Source organism: Scyliorhinus torazame, chromosome 2 (assembly GCF_047496885.1).
Source record: "Scyliorhinus torazame isolate Kashiwa2021f chromosome 2, sScyTor2.1, whole genome shotgun sequence".
Classification (NCBI taxonomy): Eukaryota; Metazoa; Chordata; class Chondrichthyes; order Carcharhiniformes; family Scyliorhinidae; genus Scyliorhinus; species Scyliorhinus torazame.
The window spans coordinates 296,985,050-297,006,801 of NC_092708.1; the positions used below are offsets into that span (position 1 = coordinate 296,985,050).

At 40.5% G+C, this 21,752-nt stretch overlaps 2 protein-coding genes across 2 annotated transcripts in view; one reads left to right on the forward strand and one right to left on the reverse strand.

Moving 5' to 3' along the window:
* Positions 1–21,752, forward strand: part of sec23a (Sec23 homolog A, coat complex II component) — a 163,125-nt gene that overhangs the window by 135,935 nt on the left and 5,438 nt on the right. Inside the window, exons 13-16 of the mRNA XM_072488707.1 lie at positions 11,323–11,429; positions 19,390–19,543; positions 19,662–19,739; positions 19,944–20,105. Coding sequence (XP_072344808.1) covers positions 11,323–11,429; positions 19,390–19,543; positions 19,662–19,739; positions 19,944–20,105 — 501 coding nt within the window. The remainder of the gene's footprint in view (positions 1–11,322; positions 11,430–19,389; positions 19,544–19,661; positions 19,740–19,943; positions 20,106–21,752) is intronic.
* Positions 1,653–8,840, reverse strand: LOC140385598 (histamine H2 receptor). The gene is made up of 2 exons (XM_072467916.1): positions 8,147–8,840; positions 1,653–1,819 (listed from the first exon to the last, which is right to left on the reverse strand). Exons 1-2 carry the CDS (start codon positions 8,838–8,840, stop codon positions 1,653–1,655), a joined length of 861 nt encoding a protein of 286 aa, XP_072324017.1.

The window sequence follows — 21,752 nt, forward strand, 5'->3', positions numbered from 1 at the left end:
GTTCATATGTTTTGGTCCTGTCCAAAGTTGGGGGATTACTGGAAGGAGGTTTTTAGGGTAATCTCTAAAGTGGTGCACGTGAAACTGGACATGGGCCCTCAGGAGGCCCTATTCGGGGTGTCGGAACAGCCGGGGTTGGAAACCAGTGTGGAGGCAGATGTTGTAGCCTTCGCCTCATTGATCGCCCGAAGGTGGATCCTGTTTGGGTGGCAATCAACCTCTCCACCCTGTGCCCTGGCATGGCGGGGGGACCTGCTGGAATTCTTAACTCTTGAGAAGGTCAAATTTGAACTGAGGGGAAGGATGGAGGGGTTCTACAATTCATGGGCGTTATTCATTATGCACTTTCGAGAATTGGATTACATCGAACATTAGTGGTTGGGGGGGGGAGACTATGGGTGATTCCTTTTTGTCATTTGTTGATAACATGCGGGCTAATGTTTGGTGGGAGGATGGGATTGTTGTTATTTATATGGGGATGGACATTGCATTCGTTACTGATTATTGTTTATTGTTAGGTGTAAATTTGGGAGAAAATGTGAAAAAGGAGGAGAATAAAAATATATATTTTTTTAAATAAAAAAAATTGTTGAGGCTTGCTACATTTATGAGAATGATTAGGCAGAAAACCTACTTGATATCAGCGATTGAAATCAATCAATAACTCCAATCTAATTTTTCTCAAACTAATTCTAAGCAGAAATTTCTTCGTATGAACACTTACAGACTTTTCAAATGACCACAGAGCACTTATCTACCTGGTAGACGTAATTTTGTTCTATTGTATGATTTTTCAACTTATCAATATGATCACAGATTTGTACACATTTACAATTCAAATTGCATTAACATGCACCTATGTTTTAAATCAAGTAAACATACATTTCATAATAGCATTAATGATTGACCACTTCTGGGACTTAATTACTGATAAAATATCTGGATCAATGTAAGTAGCAGGATCTGGAGAGTTGTTCAAAAATACATTGCATAGCTTTTCTTTGAGCTTAACAAATAGAAGTTAAGGTGTTAAAGAACTCAATCCTGTACTATTGATGATTTCGACTTTCGCAAAATGTTGTAAATGTCGACTAAAGCAACTTTTCTATTTCTTTGGTAAGGGAGAATGGATTATTTTGTAAATAGTGGGACTGTTAACTCGAGTGAACAACTGAAACCTTTGCATTGTTTTCACCGCGCACTCCCAGGTCAACCTTGATATTAAAAACATAACAGCATCATCAACTGCTTTCGTGCTTTTTCATTTTCCACTCCAGACTTTGTCATGTCTCTGAATGAGTGCCAATTTAATACAACGTTCGAGGCAGTTCTGCAATAAGAACAGGGGTGAATCTGTTCAAACTCATTTCACACAGTAACTGTAGAATACTTCTCCGCTTTGGATTTGGGTTTGATTTGAGGGTTAAAGGTGAGTGTCTAAACTACTGTAGCATCAAGTTACATCAAAAGTGTAACTCTTGAAATTTGAGAAGTAGCTTGATAGAATTCTGAGTGTTACAGGTATGTGGGCAGTGCCAAGCTCTGATCGTAAACTTCAAATGCAAGGTTTTATTTCAACCCTTGACCTAAAGTCTTAAAAAAATAACTAAATAAATGTGACAGCCCTCTCTATCCGCTGTTGTCTAATTACATTAAGGTAATACGCACTTCTGTGTCAGAGAATTGGTCCATGGATTCAGAGCAGAGGTGAGAAGTGCAAGCCACGTAGAGAGCATTTCTGCAAACGGAGGAGCTTTGCCTCCAAAAGTTTCATAGACGCTGATGATCATATATGGTGCCCAGCATATTAGAAGGAAAACTAGAAAAAAACCAGAATGAAACAGTTTCAAGAAAATAATACATGCCGTTGTGATTATTTTTCATGTACACAGACTCATAAATGCAGATTTAAATGCCAACAATATTTAGGGCAGCATATCCCTCCATTCTGACCATCCATCCAATTAGCTTTTGGTGTCCATGTGCCAGAAATATCTTCATTTAATTTTCTCAGCACTTTCTTTCGTTAATTGCATTTTAACAGGAAAAATGTTTAACAACTACAATCACAGCAGTTCAACATATTGAACTTGATGCCCACAAGAACTGCTAAACCATCAGAGCTTCTATTTTATTCCTGTTTACCACTGTTTTTGCCACATAGGTGGGTGAATTTTTCTTCACTAGGCAGGGAAGAGAAATCTTATGGTTTCAGCTCTCTCCAGATACTTCATGCTCATGCTAGATGTGAAAGTCATCTTCCTGCAGCCATGTACTTCCGACTGAAACTTGACCTGGTGCACTGAGTGTCTTGGATAGCAGTTCCAGGCTGAAGACAACTCTTTTATTGCTGGAGTATGCCCTAGAAAACAGCGCCATTCTAACATGTTCACTGAGACTAATGGTTATTTTAAAGTAGGAGCAAGTAGGTAGAATGTACAGATTATGTTTGATATAGCGCAGTCATGTAAACCATGCACATGCAATATACTATTAAATATTGGTAATATAAATGATCGCTTATTCTATAGATGAGCTTTCGTTCTTCAAACATTTGTGGAACGATCAACTGAGTCAACAACCCCCTCCTTTGAAATAGATCTCTACGTGCCAGGCAGGATTGTACACTTTCTACTGTCCCACAGTTTAAAGAAACCTATACAGCAGAAAATTATTTTGTAATGAAGTCACTGAAGCCATTTTAAAGTTTTTACAACAGCGTAGCTACAAATTGTGAGAAAATATGAACGGTTCCAATAATTTGAAACCGGATTAATCTTTGGAGTTGCACTGCATGTTTGTGGAATATTAAGACCTGTCTCCAACATAATGAGACACCTGCCATAAATTCCTTTCTTTGGAACTTCAAAATGTGCGTTTGAGGCAAGAAGATTGGGTGCACTTTCAGAAATAAATTAACTGGACTTGAAATGAGCAGGTGTTGGGTTCTCTGATCACCTGCAACTTTTCTTTTAACTGTGATGCTAACTTCTTGATTGTGGTTACATTCTTCTGACTTCTCTTCTTTACTGACCTTTTTCATTCTTTAATAAAATGCGACTATCCACTAAGTACCCTCCGGCCACTTGACTGCCCCTTTCCACCTTTAAACTTGGCTACTTTACGGCTTCCTTTCCCCTAACTCGACTGCACTCGACCGAAGGAATCCGGAACCTGCTGCACTACTCTCACCTCTATCCCAAGTCGGAAGGTTGGGTGTAAAAGGTGTTGCTGCATTTTAGGGTAAGTAAACAGGAGTGCAGTGGCAATCTAACTTCTTGAGCACTTCTCTTATTCTTTTTCCCCCACCCTCCTCTTTCCCGACTATCTCCTCCCACACCCATCTCCTGCACATGTACATTCCCCGGCGCCTGTCCCATCCCCCCCCTCCCCCCCTGCTCCACGCATGATGCGCCTGCCCCTTCTCTTCTCCAACCCCCTTGTCTTTCCCGACCCTTCTCTTCTCCACCCCCTTGTCTTCTGACCCTTCTCTTCTCCACCCCCTCTTGTCTTCTCCCAACCCTTCTCTTCTACCTCTCCTACCCTGGCACCCGCACCTTCCCTCTACCCTTCCCGGTCCCCTTCTGCCCTCTACCCTTTCACTCTGGTATCATTCTCACGCTATGTCTCATGTTTTTCTGGAGTTGATCTCTCTTTTCAAGAACTGAGTCTCCATCTCTAACAATTGTTGTGGTGTTGGGCCAACTTCCACAGGAATATGGGATGTTGTGAAACTCTACTCTGGATGCAGGAACTCTTCTTAAAGATATCTTCAAAATGTCTTATCCATGCCTGTGATTCCCCTACCCACCTCTCAACCTCTGTGCCACCTCTTGCTCCTCCCACTCAGCACCAATGACCCATCACACCTTCCATGCCAACTCATGCCTCCCCTCCCTACCCACACTCGAGCCTCATTATGGATGCTTGGTTGAGCGCCCAGACTTCCATTACTTGGTTGCAACAGATGTACAGAAACAAAAATATTGCTTGATTGGCATGTTTTTAAAAAAATCTATTTTGTCATTGTTATAAAGCTGTCAGTGCAAATAGTTTCTGGTATTGATAAGTAAAGCTCTGGTTGATTGACACTTTTTTAAATAGGGTTATTCCATCTGCATTTATTTCAATAAAGTTGCGAATGGCTGTTTTTTAAAGCATTTCGACATATACCATTGTTACTATAAGGTTCACTTGTTCTGTATATATAGTGTATGTACTGGGTGAATGGACATGGAAGTGCTAGGAGTTGGCATGGAGAGTATGAGGATCATTGAGATAGCTGGCAGCATGGGTTGGCATGGGTGATATGAGGGGGCATTGAGGGTGGAAGGAGCATGAGTTAGCATGGAGGGTATGAGGGCCATTGGGGTGGATGGGAAGCCTGAGTTGGCATTAATGGGCTTGGGGGAATCTGGTGGTTGGAAGTAGGAGCATGAGAGCTAGAAGGCTAATAGAACATAGAACATACAGTGCAGAAGGAGGCCATTTGGCCCATCGAGTCTGCACCGACCCACTTAAGCCCTCAGTTCCACCCTAACCCAATAACGCCTCATAACCTTTTTGGACACTAAGGGCAATTTAGCGTGGCCAATCCATCTAACTTAGACTGTGGGAGGAAACCGGAGCACCTGAAGGAAACTCACGCAGACACGGGGAGAACGTGAAGACTCTGAAGGGATTGCCCAGCAGGGAATCGAACTTGGGACCCTGGCGCTGTGAAGCCACAGTGCTAACCACTATGCTACCGTGCTGCCCTGAATGTTTAACAAGAAGATCCCAGAGAACCCAAGTGGGCCTACAGCCTACCTCACCAATCGGCAGCCTCCCTGACGCCTCCCAATCTGCATCCAGTGCTGGAGGGCCTGACTCCATGCCACACCCATCAGGGCACTTTTCCTCTTGTCAAACTGAAAAATCCATGACTCAAGCTACCTGGATCTATGATGAAAATCCAACTCACTATCTCTCTGTGCTTCATACAGTTTCTGATATATCAGAAGTATTTTAAGTCAATTCAACGAATATTTAATGTGATGAGTGCAGGATTTTAGATATATTGGATTATAAGTATTTGGTGAAGAATGGGTTAAAAGTCTGGATTAGTGTGTGTTTGACTGCTGAAGTCATGTTTTTAAAAGAATCTTGGTTTGAAAGACAGCAGAGCTTTTAAGAGCCCGAGGTGCAATTAACCATCGTAAAAGCTTGGAGTAATGCAATTTTGTTTTGAATAAGGGGATTCCCTGAGGAGTTGATTAGTTTACAGCTCAGTGAGTTGCTGGATGGAGCTAAGGCATCAGGCTTTTGAGAAAGTGTTTTTCAGTTGAGTTCTGATCTGGCTGATGTTGTGCACTGTCGTTGAGAGATAAACTGTATTTAAAACAGTGCAGATGTGTCTGAGGACAAGTGGAAGCTGAAACAAGCCAGTTGAAAACAATATTTGAAGATATCCAGCCAGAGTTTCTGCAGGGGTTCAGACCAGTGTCACATCTGTTCTGTAGAGATCTCTTAAAGAATAACCCTGGAAAGCAAGTATTACTTTCTGCCATTGGTATTTAGGGTGGATTGAGAGCTAAGATGGTCTGTTTTCTTGTTTTTTTTAAAGTGGGAATACAGATAGCAAATAAGGGTATTGTATTCACTGTGTTGAGTAGTATTGTTTAAAGAAAAGAGCTAACGTTTCGAGTCTGATGACTCTTTGTCAAAGCTAACAGACAGAGAATGTGGGAAATAGTTATACTGGGGAGTGAGAATGAAAGATGAGTCATAGCCACAGAAACCCAGGGAAATCGGGTGCTAATGGCCACAGAAACCATGGGGAAAGAGTGCTAATGGCAGTCCCCAGAGAGAACAAAAGATGTGAAATGCCAAACAGCAGAGAAACTAACATCAAGAGGATGAACTGTAGATGTGTGGGGAGGGGAAGGGGAAGCAAAGAGGAGAAAGGTTAAGGAAAGGTGGATAAGATTTGGGGGGCGGGGGGGCGTAAATATGTATTAAGAAAGAAATGGTAAAAGACAGTTAAAATAAAATGGGATGAAAACAAATGGGTCGAGGTGGGGTAGAGCTGATCATCTGAAGTTGTTGAACAGCGAATTCCACATTATAAATATTTCCCACTTTCTCTGTCTGTTAGCTTTGACAAAGAGTCATCGGACTCGAAATGTTAGCTCTTTTCTCTCCCTACAGATGCTGCCAGACCTGCTGAGATTTTCCAGCATTTTCTCTTTCGTTTCAGATTCCAGCATCCGCAGTTATTTGCTTTTATTAGGTAGATAGTCAACATCTTTTCCCAAAGGTAGAGGAGTCTGGAACTAGGTTTAAGGTGAGAGGGGAGAGATACAAAATAGACCAGAGGGGAAATTTCTTCTCACAAGTGTGTTGAGCATCTGGAATGAGCTGCCAGAGGTAGTGGTAGAGGCAGGTACAATTCTTTCCTTTTGGGCAAGGTGGGTATAGAGGGATATGGGCCAAATGCGAGCAAGTGTGACTAGCTTAGTGATAGAAACTGGGCGGCGTGGTCAAGCTGGGCCAAAGGGCCTATTTCCATGCTGTAAACATCTATGACTCTACTATGGTGGAATTTGAAGTTTGTGTCCCCAGAGCATTATCCTGGGCCTCTAGATTACTAGTCCAATTACATTATCACTATGCCACCACCTCATCTAAATTGCATAATTAAAACTTGTAGAATACCGCAACTATAAACCAAGTTTTTTTTTCTTACTAACTATCTGACATTGCCTCCAAGCAAGAAATATAATTTCAGTTTTTCAAATCTTGCTGTGGGGAAAAAGGCTAAGCCAGGTTGAGGGCTTGAGGCAGTACAATTTACGTATATACTGGAAGCATGACAGAGATATGTATCTTTGAAAGCAATATTGTGGGGTGTGATAGGTGTTACCTGAATTATTCCTCAATCGTGACAAACTCAAAAAAACCTCAAAGGATTTTACTATTTTCTAGAGAGTCTATTTATGTATCTGATCATTTTCCTTTTGTGTATACAGTTATATGGTATTGACCTGATATATGAAAATAGTTAGTGCTTTTTCCTTAATCAAGACAATTAAAACTAAATCCTTTGACTACTATATTGCGTGATAAGGGCTAAGGTTGGAATGCAACACTGGTGTGTTTTTGTATGTATTTTTATGTCTAATATATATATTTATATAACATGTACACTCTGTCAACAAAAAGTCAGATGTACTGCTATTGAGGTAATTGAACTTTGAGTGAAGCCCCAGGAACAGAATTGTATTGCCATGTTTTAGATAGTAGTGGAAGAATTAAACCCGGTCCGTTCTAAACCGAAATGAAGACTACACTACCCCTGCTCTTAAGGGTAACTAATAATCATGGAATGTAATTCATTTAAAAGGACCTTGCAAACTCTGACATCAAGTCTTGTTTATTTGTACAAGTTAGACTTGGGGGCATTAAAAGGATGGGCTAGCTTTAAATGCATATCCACATAGCACAAGAGGAATACTACATATGTTATATGATGAAATACTCTTTATTATAAAGTTTATTACATGACCTAGCTGCAAACTAATATTGTACTTTCAATGTTACTGAATTTAATTGATTACAGTATATGCAGAAAATTGGTGATTATTTTTCCACCCAAAACTGCTTCTGAGACTTTTTGAATTTCAAACATCATGAATTAAATAATAATACATTGAAGAGTTAATTGGTAAACACATTACCATTGTAAAATAAAAACCTAGCTATGTAATGGCATTTTGAATAACTGTTTCTTGAGCCCCAAGTTGCTGAACTTCCAATTTTGATTTGGCATTAAATGGAGTAACATTATTTTCTGCTAACAATCCTTCATGTAGCCTTGAGATTTAATGTCAAGGTTTTGAAGCGTAATGCTGATAGTTGAACACACTTTAAAGTTTAATTTCATTTTGGAAAACACATGCATCAACCAACCTTTAATCCAAACCAAATAAGATTTAATTCCAGAAAACTACAATTCCTCCAAGACAAGAAAATCTGACCAAGTGTGGGTTTTTCCCCAGTGTTGTCCACAAAAGAACATTACTTTGCATAGGTCATGCAGCTCAAAATGTAAAAAAGATTTTATAGTGACAGACAAAAGAGAACAGATTTTTAAAAGGCAACTTACATGCTGCTGAAACCAGTATGATTGTGCTTTTCAGATAGCATTTTGCTGGCACAGAATAACAGTGTTGTTCATTGCATTCAAATGTTCCTCGTATTGCTTGATGTCTTGCAATTTGTACAACGTAAATGGCTAAGCAACAGACTATCATTATTGGAAGAAATATTCCTATGACTATAGTGACCACACAATAGGCTTTTAACGAGGAATTGAAACTTGGTGCACAGATATATCTGTGTTCTTCATATGTGTATTGTCCTAATCCTACAAAGGGTAAACTTGCATTTAGAATACAGTAGATCCAGACAGAGAAAATGGTTACCCAAGCTCGTCGTCTTGTAAACAGTTGTACATAATGGAGAGGCAAACAGATTTCAGCAAATTTATCGATTGTCACGCAGGTCATAGAATGAACAGAGGCAAGTTGCAGCAGTACATAAAGAAAAGCAAAGAATTGACACCATACATCTTGTCTGCTATAGCCAGCTCCATCAAACAGAGTATTGTGCACTCCTACAGGAATCACTATTAGTCCCAGGATCAAATCACAGATACCGAGGTTAAATATAAGTACTGATGTGTCTTTCTGCAACTTTTGGTTGAATCCAAGTATGAACAACAATAGAATATTTGCCGTAATGGATCCAACACAAGTAAGAATCATTAGGCAGGTATACGTAATGGAGAGCATCTTCATTAAAAATTCATCAAGTGGTCTGAAGAAATTGTTTTTGCAACCCTGGTTCGCACAGAGGAAGGTACTCCAGTCAGAAGCTATAGTATATAATCAAGCAGCTAGTAATTATTGTTGCAGTCTCACTGTGAATCATTCAGTACTCCTTGGCTATATTTTTAAAAAGTCGGCTCTCTGAAATTAAACACAACTTCTCCAATCAGAAATAATTGCATATTGTGTAGAACCCACACTACATTCAGGAAAATAGGGAAAGGTTTCTCACATTCCGCTCCATAGGCACCAACAACCTTTTGAAACCTCACTCAGTATTCTTCAACTCCTTCCATGTGTACAGCTTCTGTTCTTTCAATATAATTTGTTGTTCATGATGCTGTCTCCTCTACGTATGGAGTGATTACTTTGCAGAACACCTCTGCTCAGACTGCAAGCATGACTGAGGTTCCGGTTGCCTGTCATTTAATTCTCCACCTACTCCCACTTTGATCACTCTGTTCTTGGCCTCTTAACACTGTATTAATAAAGTTCATTAGAAGCTTGAGGAACAGCATCTCATCTTCCAATTATGCACTTCACGTCCATTTGGATTCTATGCTGAATTTACTAATTTCAGATCGTAACCATTGATTCCATTTTTCCAGAGAGAACCTATTAATATTTCTGCTTTTGCCATTTATACCTCCTTTAGACTCCTCAATTGTTTCCTTATTTGACCAATTACATCTCCCGTTTTCGTTACACTGTCCCCTTTCGCCCATTTTGTCAATTAATCTTTTCCACTTTCCACCCCATCAAAGACCATCCCTTTTGGTTTTTCATTCCCCTCCTTTCCCTGCCTATGCACCAGCTTAAAATCTGTTATCCCTCCAGCTATCAGAACTGTTTATAAAAAATAAAAAAATTAGGCATCTGGAGAGAAACATGATGCTGTCAGATCTGCCAAGTGTTTCCAGCACTTTGTTTTTATTTCAATATTATGCCGTTGAATATTCTTCATGTACGAGCAAGCTTCTGGTGTCGACTGAAAAATGTACACCTAGGATGGTAAACTATCTTTTCTCTAAAATCTCTTGGCACAGAGATTCAAATCTTGTAGATTATTTTTGAATACTTTTTAGCATTACTTGCATGCAAAGAGCACAGTTTTATTTTTGTTCTCCAGTTCAATATTTATCAATGTGTAAATACTGAGACGAGATAAAATAGCATGTTGGATAATAAATATGGACTGTTTTGCAGTTAAGTGCACTATATGATAAATAAAACAGCTGCCACTTGGTAATGAATAGCCAAGAAGCTAATTGGCTCTTCTGTATTTTCAGAATTGTAACTTGCTGGAGCAAATTGGAGATTTTTGTAAAATTGTTACGGTGCAGTCACGAAGATGAAAACCTATTGCAACATACTATTTATAAATCTTAAAACTATTATAAAGCAATTTTTGTTGTTTAATATTTTTAGGTGCATTGCCTTTTTAAATGAGTAAAGAAATAACGAGGGTTTTGTGGGAGAATAAAAATGATGCAAAGCAGTAGAATTTTTTAACAGCCCCTGGTATGAGCCTGATTTGTACTCATATTTTCCACAACTTAAATGATCTAGTATTTAGTAAAGTTCCAAAAGACCTTTTAAAAAGATCAAAGAACAAAGTTATTTTTTTAAAATTCTGTAAATTACTGCTATAGATAGATCTGTTTTTCCAAATAAAAGTATTGATCATGCAGAGTATATCTTTACTCGCACAAAGCCAAAACTAAAATTTGACCAGTTCGTTTGGATGCGATCTGAGTAGCTGTTTGAAATTTAGTGATTTAACGTATTTTAAATTCTCTACTGTGTGCATCACTCTTTTGTTTTCCACACAAGGCTGATATTTATATATGTGAGATATGACAGTTTCATTTATTTCCTCCGGGAATTACCATACTGAATTGCTCCTTTCTAAAAATGTGTCTTGTAAAACCGAAGTGAAATTTTTGTGTATCCTACATTTTTGATACATTTGTTCGGACCTTAAGTAACTTAGAATTGAGAATTTACCTGGATAAATAATGATCGTACAGATGTTGTAGATGCAGGTTTGTTTGCCTTTCACAGCGGCTTTCACTCTTAGTCTGAAAAACGTACAAAAGCAGATCCAAACCCTAGTTAAATTTTTCATGGATGCTTAATGCTTTGTAAATAATTCCACTGATTTGAGAAACACTTATTTCATATAAACAGTAATTTGGAACATGCCTTGGGTCAACAATCATAAGACGAGTTGCATCTCCTCCTGTCTCTTATTCACTAGGCAGCTGAGTGAGTCTGCTTATGAACTGGAAGTGAGAAGTGGGTGGTGAACTAAAAAAACATTGCATCCACAGGTAAAATCGAATGCTACAGTGTTATGCACTAATTTACTCCATTGATTTTTTTTCTTGATTGTTGCATTTTTATATAGCAGGCTTTCTAACACCAAATATTATTTTTGTGTTATTCTCAGCACAATGCTCCAATTCCTCAAGGTGGTCGAGGTGCAATTCAGTTTGTGACACAGTATCAGCATTCTAGTGGACAAAGGCGCATCAGAGTTGCCACAATTGCCAGAAAGTAAGTATGTAAAACCTAAATGCCTATCCCAGTTATTTTTTAAATTTCAACTTGTATTTTTAGTGGAGGATTCAGGTGCACATTATTGAGTGAATTTAATAGAGATGCAGAGCAAGTTTGTGCTAGTACAGATCTGGTACTTTGTTTAAATCTGCACATTCCCAATTTTATAAATTCCATTTAAAATTTACGAGTCTATAGCTATGTTGCTCTTTAATTCTTTGATTTGTAGTCACTGCGGCACCGCATCTAATTTAGATTTCTAATTCTGTGCATCAGGTGTGTGTGATTTTATTTTTGTGCATCGCCCATTGCTGCTTCACCACTGCCCCTGTTTCCTCAGCTTCACAATACTGTCCAAAAAAGTCTCTGTTCTAGATCTTGCTTTTTAATCTTGTATTCATGGTCGCTCAACTACTGGAAACGACTGTTTCCATTTACTATGTTCCACCCTTTCATTTTAAGCATTTAAATATTTTTTTTAATGTATTAAATCATGTGATGGGGTTGGCGCTGGCAGGGGCAGCATTTATTGCCCATCCCTAATTGCCCTTGAACTGACTGGCTTGCTAGCAATTTAAGAGTCACACATTGCCATGGGTCTGGAGCCGGATGTGGGCTAGATCAGGTAAGGAGAGCAGATTTCATTCCCTGAAGGACATTAGTGAACCAGATGGATTTTTACGATAATCGACAATGGATTCATGGTCATCATTAGACCTTTAATTGCACATTTTTATGGAATTTGAATTTCAACATCCGTCGTGGTGGGATTCGAACATAGGTCTCTGGGTCATTAATGACAATGCCACTACGCCACCACCTCCCCCCATCTTACCTTAAACTCTGTTGTTTTAATAAACAAGGACTCAATTTTCAAGTTTTTATTTGTATTTCATAGCAAGCAGAATTCTGATGAATTTTTGATGAATATATAACACCGTTCAAACATTGTCAATATAAGGATCTAATGTTATGGGTGGAATTCTTCCATGTCCTCCATGCAGGATCAATGGAGGGTGCAGGAGGAGAATTTGGCAGGAGGCCCAAAAATCGGTCTCTCCTCAAGCCTTCTGTAAATAGTTTTTAAAAATGTCACAGTAATAGTGTGTTAAGACCATAATGTGTGTTAAGACACATTCTGCTGCTGCATCAACCGATACTATTTTGAGATTGTAGGCAGGGTCCATTGTTGGAAAATTGACTGGTTTTTGGAAAGAAAGGATTCTGGTTGTGCTACGGTGTGTCTGTTGGCCAGGGCTAATTATTTCAAAAGGCTCTCATCCTGTAACTAATTCTTCGCTTTTGTTTTTTGTTCAACAATGCAATTTTTCCTGTTGCTTATTTTTCATTGTTTTAGTTTTAATCAGCAAATTTAAAGTCTTATTTCTCTGTCAGTCTGACGAATGACAGGAGTTTCTAGCTGGTTATTAGCTGCTAGTGCAATCCGGTAACAGATGTAACCATTTGATGAAATTACATCAGTGAATCATTTAATTTCAGAAATACAAACGTACATTTGTTCACTGGCACTTTTCAGCTTTGGTTTTAAACATTGTAGGTCAGTTGGCACACTAAGCTAGAAATTTTAGAAACAGAAATTGATAAGTTAATCATGCTGCTGATTGAAAGAAAGCTATTGTGGAGGGTAGGACTTGCAGTGACTAATGATCTTTGGCTATTTTTGCTGTGTGACATCACTTGCCTTACAGATGGCTTACCCAGGCACAAATGAAGTGACAAATAAAATATCCATTCCTCTTAAAACAAAATAAACAACTGTAAATTAAATACAATATGCTAGATTCTAGATGTTTAGACTCAACTCGTTGCTCAATAAGGTTAGTTTATTTAATTAGCTGGGGGTTTATTAAATGTAAGGCCACATGAATGGCTTATGGGTTGCTTTCAAATTTTCAGACTTCCTTTAATAGCACAGTTAATTGTGAATCCATTGTTTTCATGCTTAATACCCCAGTTCTAGAAAAACAACACCAACCTTGATTTCTTTCCCATTAGAATGCTGGTCTTTTCTGGGGAGTGGAACTTTTATTTACGAACATGGTATAAAGTAGTTAGTGATTGCATCGTTTAACTCTTTCCCTGGGATACTGGTGAAATATATATATTCTCAATAACCATAAGAAATGTGCTTGCATCTGGATACTCTATCTGCATCAGTGCTTGCCAAATTTATTTGATGCAATCCCGTGAACTCGGACCTTATTTGTTTTAGCTTCTTGTTGTAAACATGGTCACATAGAATCACTACAGTGCAGAAGAAGGCCATTTGCCCCATCAAGTCTGCACCGACCCATCAAGTCTGCACCGACCCTCTGAAAGAGCACCCTCTCTAGGCCCACGCTCCCAGCTTATCCCCGTAACCCATTAACCCCACCTAACCGTTGGACACTAAGGGGCAATTTAGCATGGTCAATCAGCCTAACCTGCACATCTTTGAACTGTGGGAGCAAGCCGGAGCACCTGGGGAAAACCCATGCAGACACAGGGAGAACATACAACTCCACACAGACAGGGACCCAAGGCTGGAACTGAACCTGGGTCACTAGCCCTGTGAGGCAACAGTGCTAACCACTGTGCTAATGTGCCACCCCTACCCAATACGTCTCCAAATCTGGTCAGATTTGTCTTAAGCATGTTCATGTATCCACCCCAGTTTTCAGTTTTCCAAGTCTTGAATCCATCCATATCAATCATCACTACATTTAGGATGTCATTCACACTAGGGTGTTTGCATACAAGACTAAGGAGAAGGTAAAACCAAATTAAATTGAATTCTGGCACCGAATATTCAGAAGATATAAGATACTTGGCAAGAAACTAGAGCCAGCGAGGAACCAATTAAGAAATCATGCAATAAGTCGCTGAATTAATCTAATTGTGTGAAGAAATTGATTTTTTTTTAAATAATAAAGAGCACTCAGTGATGTGCAGCAGGATGATAAGTAAAGTGCTTTGATTATGCACTGCTGCAAGATGTGAAATTTCTAATTATGTGGATGACATTTAGTTTGAAAGCTCAACACCAAGCAAAATTATTTAAATATAAATGGCAACTTGTTATTTTGGAGAGAAGTGTTCCACCACCGAACAACTAGTAACCAATCATGTTTTGCTGATATTGATGATCAGGCCTTGGGAATCATGTGAATTAATGTTAATGGTGCTAGAATTAGTAGCCTAAAATCAATAACCTAATGCATCATGTATGTGGATATTAATTATTGGCAAATGTTCACCAATTGCAAACAATTTCATGCTTATCGTTCTTAAGCTCTATTTGGGTTGAGTTGCCCAGGGAGACTTTATTTGCTCTACCTTTTTTCCATTTTAATTATATTATGTTTATGATATCTCATAACTTCAGAACAATCCCAAAAGATAAGGTAGATTGTTTCAATGAAAAGCTTTGTATTATGCACTGTACTGTTGAATTAATGCTCTGTAGATGAAATATAATAAAACTTGAAAATGCAATAATGTAACCAAAGGTTAAGAGAGGTTTTTAATCCTGAAATATTTAGCTAAAGGTTTTAGCAAACTTATATTAAATAGTCTTCATAGTTTCCCAATATGAATATTCTTTGCATGGGCATCAAAGGATGTTCTATATAAGATTTATTGCCTAAAATAATAATTTTGCTATTTGAAAAATGGCATGATGTTGCACACATGATTACAATTTTTTTATGGCTCCCACAATCTGGAGTTACATCAATTTTTATATTTGGGGGATAGCTTTTCATATTTTACACTGCAACCTGTGCATATATCTAAATTGTTTAAAAATATTTAAGAAGAAACTAGCTTAGAATTTAATACAGCCTGTGTTTGCAGTTGCTTAGCAGTATCAGCTGAAGTAGAATTCATTTTGAATGAAATTGCCATAAAGGAGATGCTGTTTGGTAATTTTAACAGCTTCCTGTTATCCAGTTAGAAGGTGCGAGTGTATTGAATAATTAAAGCAAAATCTGCATACATGTTGAAACTACAACAACTTTATCAATTAATGTCCTTGGCATAACTATACGATAATTGTTTCAGTGAATTATAATTGTTTCAGTGAATTAATGAGTCCACTTGCATTCAGTTCTTGAATGATTTTAATCCCATTGGCTAGGAAAGGGAGATTCACTTTCTCACGAAGCTGTACTTTTTTGGCTATCTTACAAAGATCCAAAGTACATAACTTATATTTTATTCACCTGATGGAAGTATTAACAATTTCAATGCTCTCCATTTTTCTGGGAAAAACATATTTGTGGGAATAGTAGTCAATCTCTACCTTTCCCAATTCCTATGCTGATTTTAAACAGAATGACCCAGGGCGGAATTCTCTGACAATGGGGCTATGTCCACACGCCCACGGGAAAACAGGTGTGAATCACTCTAGACTTTCGTGGAGAAAGTCCAGAGTGATTCTCCATTTTGAAGGGGGCCAGCAGGGCCCCGGAGTCATTCATGCAGCTCCGGCTGCTGAAACGGGGCCCTGCACTTCCGGCCGCGGGTCCCCGGAGAATCGCGGGAATTCTCTGCCCCCACACCGAGCGCGATTTCCGCGCGGAGGCTCGGAGAATCCCCGCCCCTTGTCTATGCAACACCAGTGGACGATAGACCCTAGCAAAGGGTCACTAATTAGTTCCCCATTATTTTTATTATTAAACTTCTGTTTGTTACACAGAATTAATTGATGTCCATGTAGCTCAGTTGTTATCTTTGTTCAGTCTTAACCCCATATTTAGCCCTGCACTTTACCTTTTGTAACAATGGATTAGATTTCTGATCAGAGAATTACATGTGTAACTGATTAATGTGTCACATAGGAATGTAAGTCAAGTGTGTTAACTAATAATGCAATTGAATCAATACAATGTTGGATATTTACAATTTATTTCTGGAAGGTATACAAGTTGTATTAGCTTTTTAAATTTTCTATCATGACCAGTTATGGCGGCATGGTAGCACAGTGGTCAGCATTCTTGCTTCACAGCACCAGGGACTCTGGTTTGATTTCAGGCTTGGGTCACCTGTCTGTGCGGAGTTTGCACGTTCGCCCCATGTCTGCGTGGGTTTCCTCTGGGTGCTCCGGTTTCCTCCCACACGTCCCGAAAGAAGTGCTTGTTGGGTGAATTGGACATTCTGAATTCCCTCAATGTACCCGAACAGACGCCGTAGTGTGGCGACAAGGGGGTTTTCACAGTAACTTCATTGCAGTGTTAATGTAAGCCAACTTGTTACACTAATAAAGATTATTATTGATTATACCTGAAGTAGGCAGCTGAGTCCAAACAATTTATAATATTGTATATTGTGCATTTTCTGGTAATTAACTGAAACTATTGCTCTAGAAATCTGCAGTAATTATGTGACTGCATTTTTTTTGGATGTCCTCAATAATGAGGGATAATTGATCATTTTAAGCAACTACTGTCAAAAACCGATGATAATGGCAGGTATTTTGCAGGAAAAGATTGTGGGAAAACTTGTCTCTGTGACAGTTGGATTGATCGTTGGCAATTGGTGAGGCCAAAACTTAATCTGCAGGCTCTTGAACAGTTGGAGAATGGAATCTCCTGGTTTGGAGGAACTCTATTCTAAGTCGACTCCTTCCTTTGTCTGTACATTTTTTCAGCCTTGGTTCTATTTGATTCAATCTTGTAGATTCCATTCTTGTTGCGCAGCAGCTATCTCTGTTGACAACCTCTTATTCCCACAACTGTTGGCCATTATTAGCCAGAAGAACTGACTTTTCAGCTGTTCTTTGAAGCATTTATGAGGTGCATCTCGGTCTCACTTACTGGAGCGTAGTTTACCATAAAACACTCCTTTTGACACTCTGCAAATCCCCATGTGTGACACATGTCCTGCCAATGCAAATTGGCCTTGGAAGAGAATTAATTCAATGCGGACAGATTGGCTCTGTTGAAGACTTAATTGTTTGTGATGTAGCCCTGCAATCTGATGTTCACGGTGGAAGTGCTCCTGCAGTCGCATTTGTTTTCTGTATAGAATTCATGATTCTGACCCATAGAAAAAAATGTTGGTGAAATACACTCTATATAGTTGGCTGGATTCTCTGCCGCCCACTGCTGGTAGCAACATCGTACAAAAAAACAAGTGCTGAACCCATTCCAATGCTCCGGTCCCCCACTGGCGCCGGCATCGAGGCTCACGCCCCATACCAGCAGGAGGATGCAAATATGTCAAATTGACCCATTCGCATCCTATTAACATGCTGGGCACCAGATTCTTCAAGCCTGCATGTATCTCCGGTCCCCTTACTGTACCCACAACAGCAACACCTGTCTGCAAGCTAGAGAGAAGTCCAGCCTGAGACACTAAAAAAAAATCCTGTTTTAAAACTCTGTGCTATACACCTGGCTCAGGCAGAGAAAGCAGCACCTGTAATTCGTAGAAAGCAAAAACCACATCAGCTGGGTTAAACCCCTCAGATTTTTGCCTGCAAGGCTTTCGTTCACATCAATTGAGATTGGTTTTAATAGGCTTGGATTGACAGCTTGCACACAGCCAGCTGTCTGGATTGTTTAATTTTATATCCTTTCACGCTTGAATGGATCTCGAGTATCAGCTGTGATGCTAACCGCAACTATCATAAACATCTAGTTATGATTGACAGTTCTTGGAACACATCAAAGGCAGTTAAGTTCTTTCTGCAGAGAAAGAGAGGAAGTGGGGGGATGTTCCAGCAAAACACATGGACAGAATTGCATTGGGGGAGGGGGGTCAGCCGCCGGTCCTAACTATTGGGCAGTCTGTTTAAAATGGAGTCCCGATAGTGCGATTGGTGAGAGAATCCCTTGCAATTCCTGCCATCATAAATTTGCATGGCAAGGGATGGTGAATTCCCACTGGATTTGCGCTCCCAGTATGAGTGTACATCAGAGGGATTCATCTCTTGTGGGAGAACATAGGATGAGATTCTCCGGTCGGTGACACTGAAATCGTATGCCGCACGCCATATCGATGGCCTCAGGACGTTGCCTGAGGTCCACCCCCCGATGCTCCGCCCCCGACCGGCCGGGTTCCCGACAGCATGGTCTTACCTGTCGGGAACTCAGCATAGCAGCTGCGGACTCAGTCTAACGCCACCACAGCCTGGGGAGAGCTGACCCTCAGGCAGGGGGGACTTTGGTAGGAACTGGGGGCACTGTTGGGGGGTGGCCTGGGGCTGACAAGCTGGCCAAAAGGGGGGCACTATTTTGCAGGCTGTGCGCATCCGGTGCCATGTTGCACGGCGCGGCCGCTGCAGGCCACCGCCGTGCGCATGCGCGGCCACGGGCCCAGCAATTCTCCAGGCCATATCGGATGCTAGAGCCAGGTGCTCTATGCTGCTTTCCTGCTAGTCCCCAGCCAAACGGAGGATCGGTAGCTGGTTATCACCGAATGTTCGGTCATATAAGGCCACCGTTCCCATTCCAATCCCTAATGAAACTGCTAATATCTACTGTTCTAACTTGGTCATGCAACTTAACCAGATCACTGAATGTAGTTTTACTAAATCTTTGTGTTGTGCAGAACAATGGTCCAGCATTTGTGTGGCAAATTATTTTATAAACTTCCCATTCTGTTTTTCTTGTACTCAGCTCTTTCAGTTGGTAGAGGAGAATGTTCCTGTAAAATATTGTTTCTGGTGGGAACTATTGATTTTTTTTGGTTCTGAAGTTTGACTCCGTTGTCTTGACCATGTAAACATATTCATTTATATAAACATGAAGATTTATTTCCAGCCTGTTTACAGATTGTTTTCTTTGCTTTGTACACAATATATTTAATAAATATTTCAACTGAAATCCAAAGCATGAAGCCAAATCCTGACAATATATTTCATTAATTTACATTTGTGTGAATTCTTTTCCTTTCATATTGTTTTGGATTCTAGCTTATAAAATTCTACTTCTATTTTTCCCCTTTTATAAAGCTGGGCAGATGCACAAACACAGATCCAGAATATTGCTGCATCCTTTGACCAGGAAGCAGCAGCTGTTCTCATGGCAAGACTGGCGGTCTACAGAGCAGAGACTGAGGAGGGACCTGACGTTCTCCGATGGCTAGACAGACAGCTTATACGACTGGTACTATACATTTTTGTAGCGGCGAGGGAGAGAAATGGGAAGAAATGCCTACTTTGATCTAAGTTATTATACTTCTGAAAAATAATATGTAATAAATTCTATCATCTTCCTTTTACAGTGTCAGAAATTTGGAGATTATCATAAAGATGATCCAGCCTCTTTCAAATTTTCTGAAACATTTTCTTTGTACCCTCAGGTATGAAGTGAGAAGTCTATTTTCATGTATGCATTTTCGCATAGATTTTAGTTCATTAATAGCTTTTAAACTGTTAAATTCATTTCAATGTGTAAACAGTGCACTGGGAGCTTAAATTCTTTCATTGCAATCATTAACTAAACTTCTACGTTAGCAGGGGCCTAGGTTTACTATATAAATATGCAGATTTTTTTTCCGCTTTAGTTTATGTTTCATCTGAGAAGATCTCCGTTCTTGCAAGTTTTTAATAACAGCCCGGATGAGAGTTCTTACTACCGTCACCATTTCATGCGCCAGGATCTTACACAATCCCTCATCATGATTCAACCCATCCTTTATGCCTATTCTTTCAATGGCCCTCCAGAGGTGAGAAAACTGTTTCCAAATGTTTGAGCAGCTCTTGGGCTTCATATTGTCAGTTTTAAGTATGAGAGAATTCAGCAACACTAAATACTGCTCATCTGCACTAAAATTATAGTCAAGTAAGAATTTGATGGAATCGGGGTAGGTAGTTGGAGTTATGATACAGATCAACCGTGATCTAATTGAATGGAAGAACAAGCTCGAGGAGCTGAATGCACAATTCAGTGTGAGGTACTGATTATTATCCAATCCAAACTGATGATTAATAATCTTTCCTCTGTAAAAATTGTGTGGATCCTATGTGAAGTGAGTTTGGACAGTTCACCATAATTTGTGCTATACAGGGTTGCATTATTGCAGTCTTTTTCAAACTTTTTTTTGCCAAGTCCCACTTTTGATAACCGACCAACCTTCACGACCCGCGCTGGCCAACTTTCACGACACATGCCACGTTCGCGTGCCTTTAATGCAAAAGAGGAACCTACTCGGTCCTCACAATCTCACTCCAATTGGGTTCACAGGAGGAAAGGGCAATGCACGTATCAGGTTCAGAGGTCAGCCAGTTCCTTTGTGCCGTCTTCACCTTTGTGAGAATGGAAAATCCAACCTCGCACATGTAGATCGTCATGAAGGGCATTGGCAACCAAAGTTCTTGTTTTACTCAGCATTGGATGTTCCTGGGAGATGGTACTCCAGAATGCTGACAGCCTCATGGACTTTTGGCTTTTTTTTTTAATATGCTGTCGCAGGTCAGGTACAGCAGCTTAGTCTTTTCATTTGGTGTCAGATGTAAGTTAATACCTGACTCTGGAGTCTCGATCTCAAAAAGACTTTTTCACCTACCACTTCTTGTTCAAATTCTGAAACTTCTCTCATCAGTATTTCCCTGCATATTTCACACATGACCCGGGATTCTCCGAAATCCCAGCCAAGTGTTGACGCCAGCATCAAAACCGGCAGGAGCAACGGCGACGTCAATAGGCCCAGTCATTCTCCCCTTCCTTGGGAGCTAGAACGGCGCCGGAGTGCTGTGTGCTGCTCCGGCGCCGAAAGCCGGCCCTACACGGCCGGCGCGTGTCCGCGCATGCGCGTCACGGCCATCTTCGCGTTGGCTCCCGGGCAACATGGCAGAGGCCTTCAGGGGCCCAGCGTGGAGGAACATACGCCCCCACCCAGAATTAGCACGCCCACCGATCGTTGGTCCGCAATCGCGGGCCTGGCCAGCGTGTAGGCCACCCCCGGAGTCGGCTCCCCCTGCCACCCCCAGAGTCGGCTCCCCCTGCCACCCCACCAGGACGGCCCCGCAGCCAGAACGGCGATGTCCCGCCGGGTAGGACCATGCGTGAATGACGCCGGTGGGACTCGGCGGGCACTTGGCCCGTCGAGCACGGAGAATTGCCATGGGGGCCTCTTTCAACGGCACCTGACCGACGCCGCGGTGACTGCACCGGCGCGATTGCCGCCAATTCTCCGATCGCCGGAGAATCGGCGGCCCAGCATCGGAGCGGTGTGGCGAGATTCGCCGCCCCCCTGCCGATTCTCCGAACCGGCGCTGGCACGGAGAATCCCACCCATGGGCTTTGCATCCTTATTTGCACAATTGACAAAACCATACCCCAAGAAATCACCATTATTTCTCTTTGAGACTTC

What these genes read in the sequence shown, in the direction of transcription:
- LOC140385598 (XM_072467916.1), bottom strand. Translation starts at nt 8,840, where the DNA reads ATGAAGATGCTCTCCATTACGTATACCTGCCTAATGATTCTTACTTGT. An exon ending in CATACTGGTTTCAGCAGCAT is followed by an intron (nt 1,820 to 8,146) that starts GTAAGTTGCCTT and finishes GTTTTTTTCTAG; the next exon opens with TTTTCCTTCTAATATGCTGG.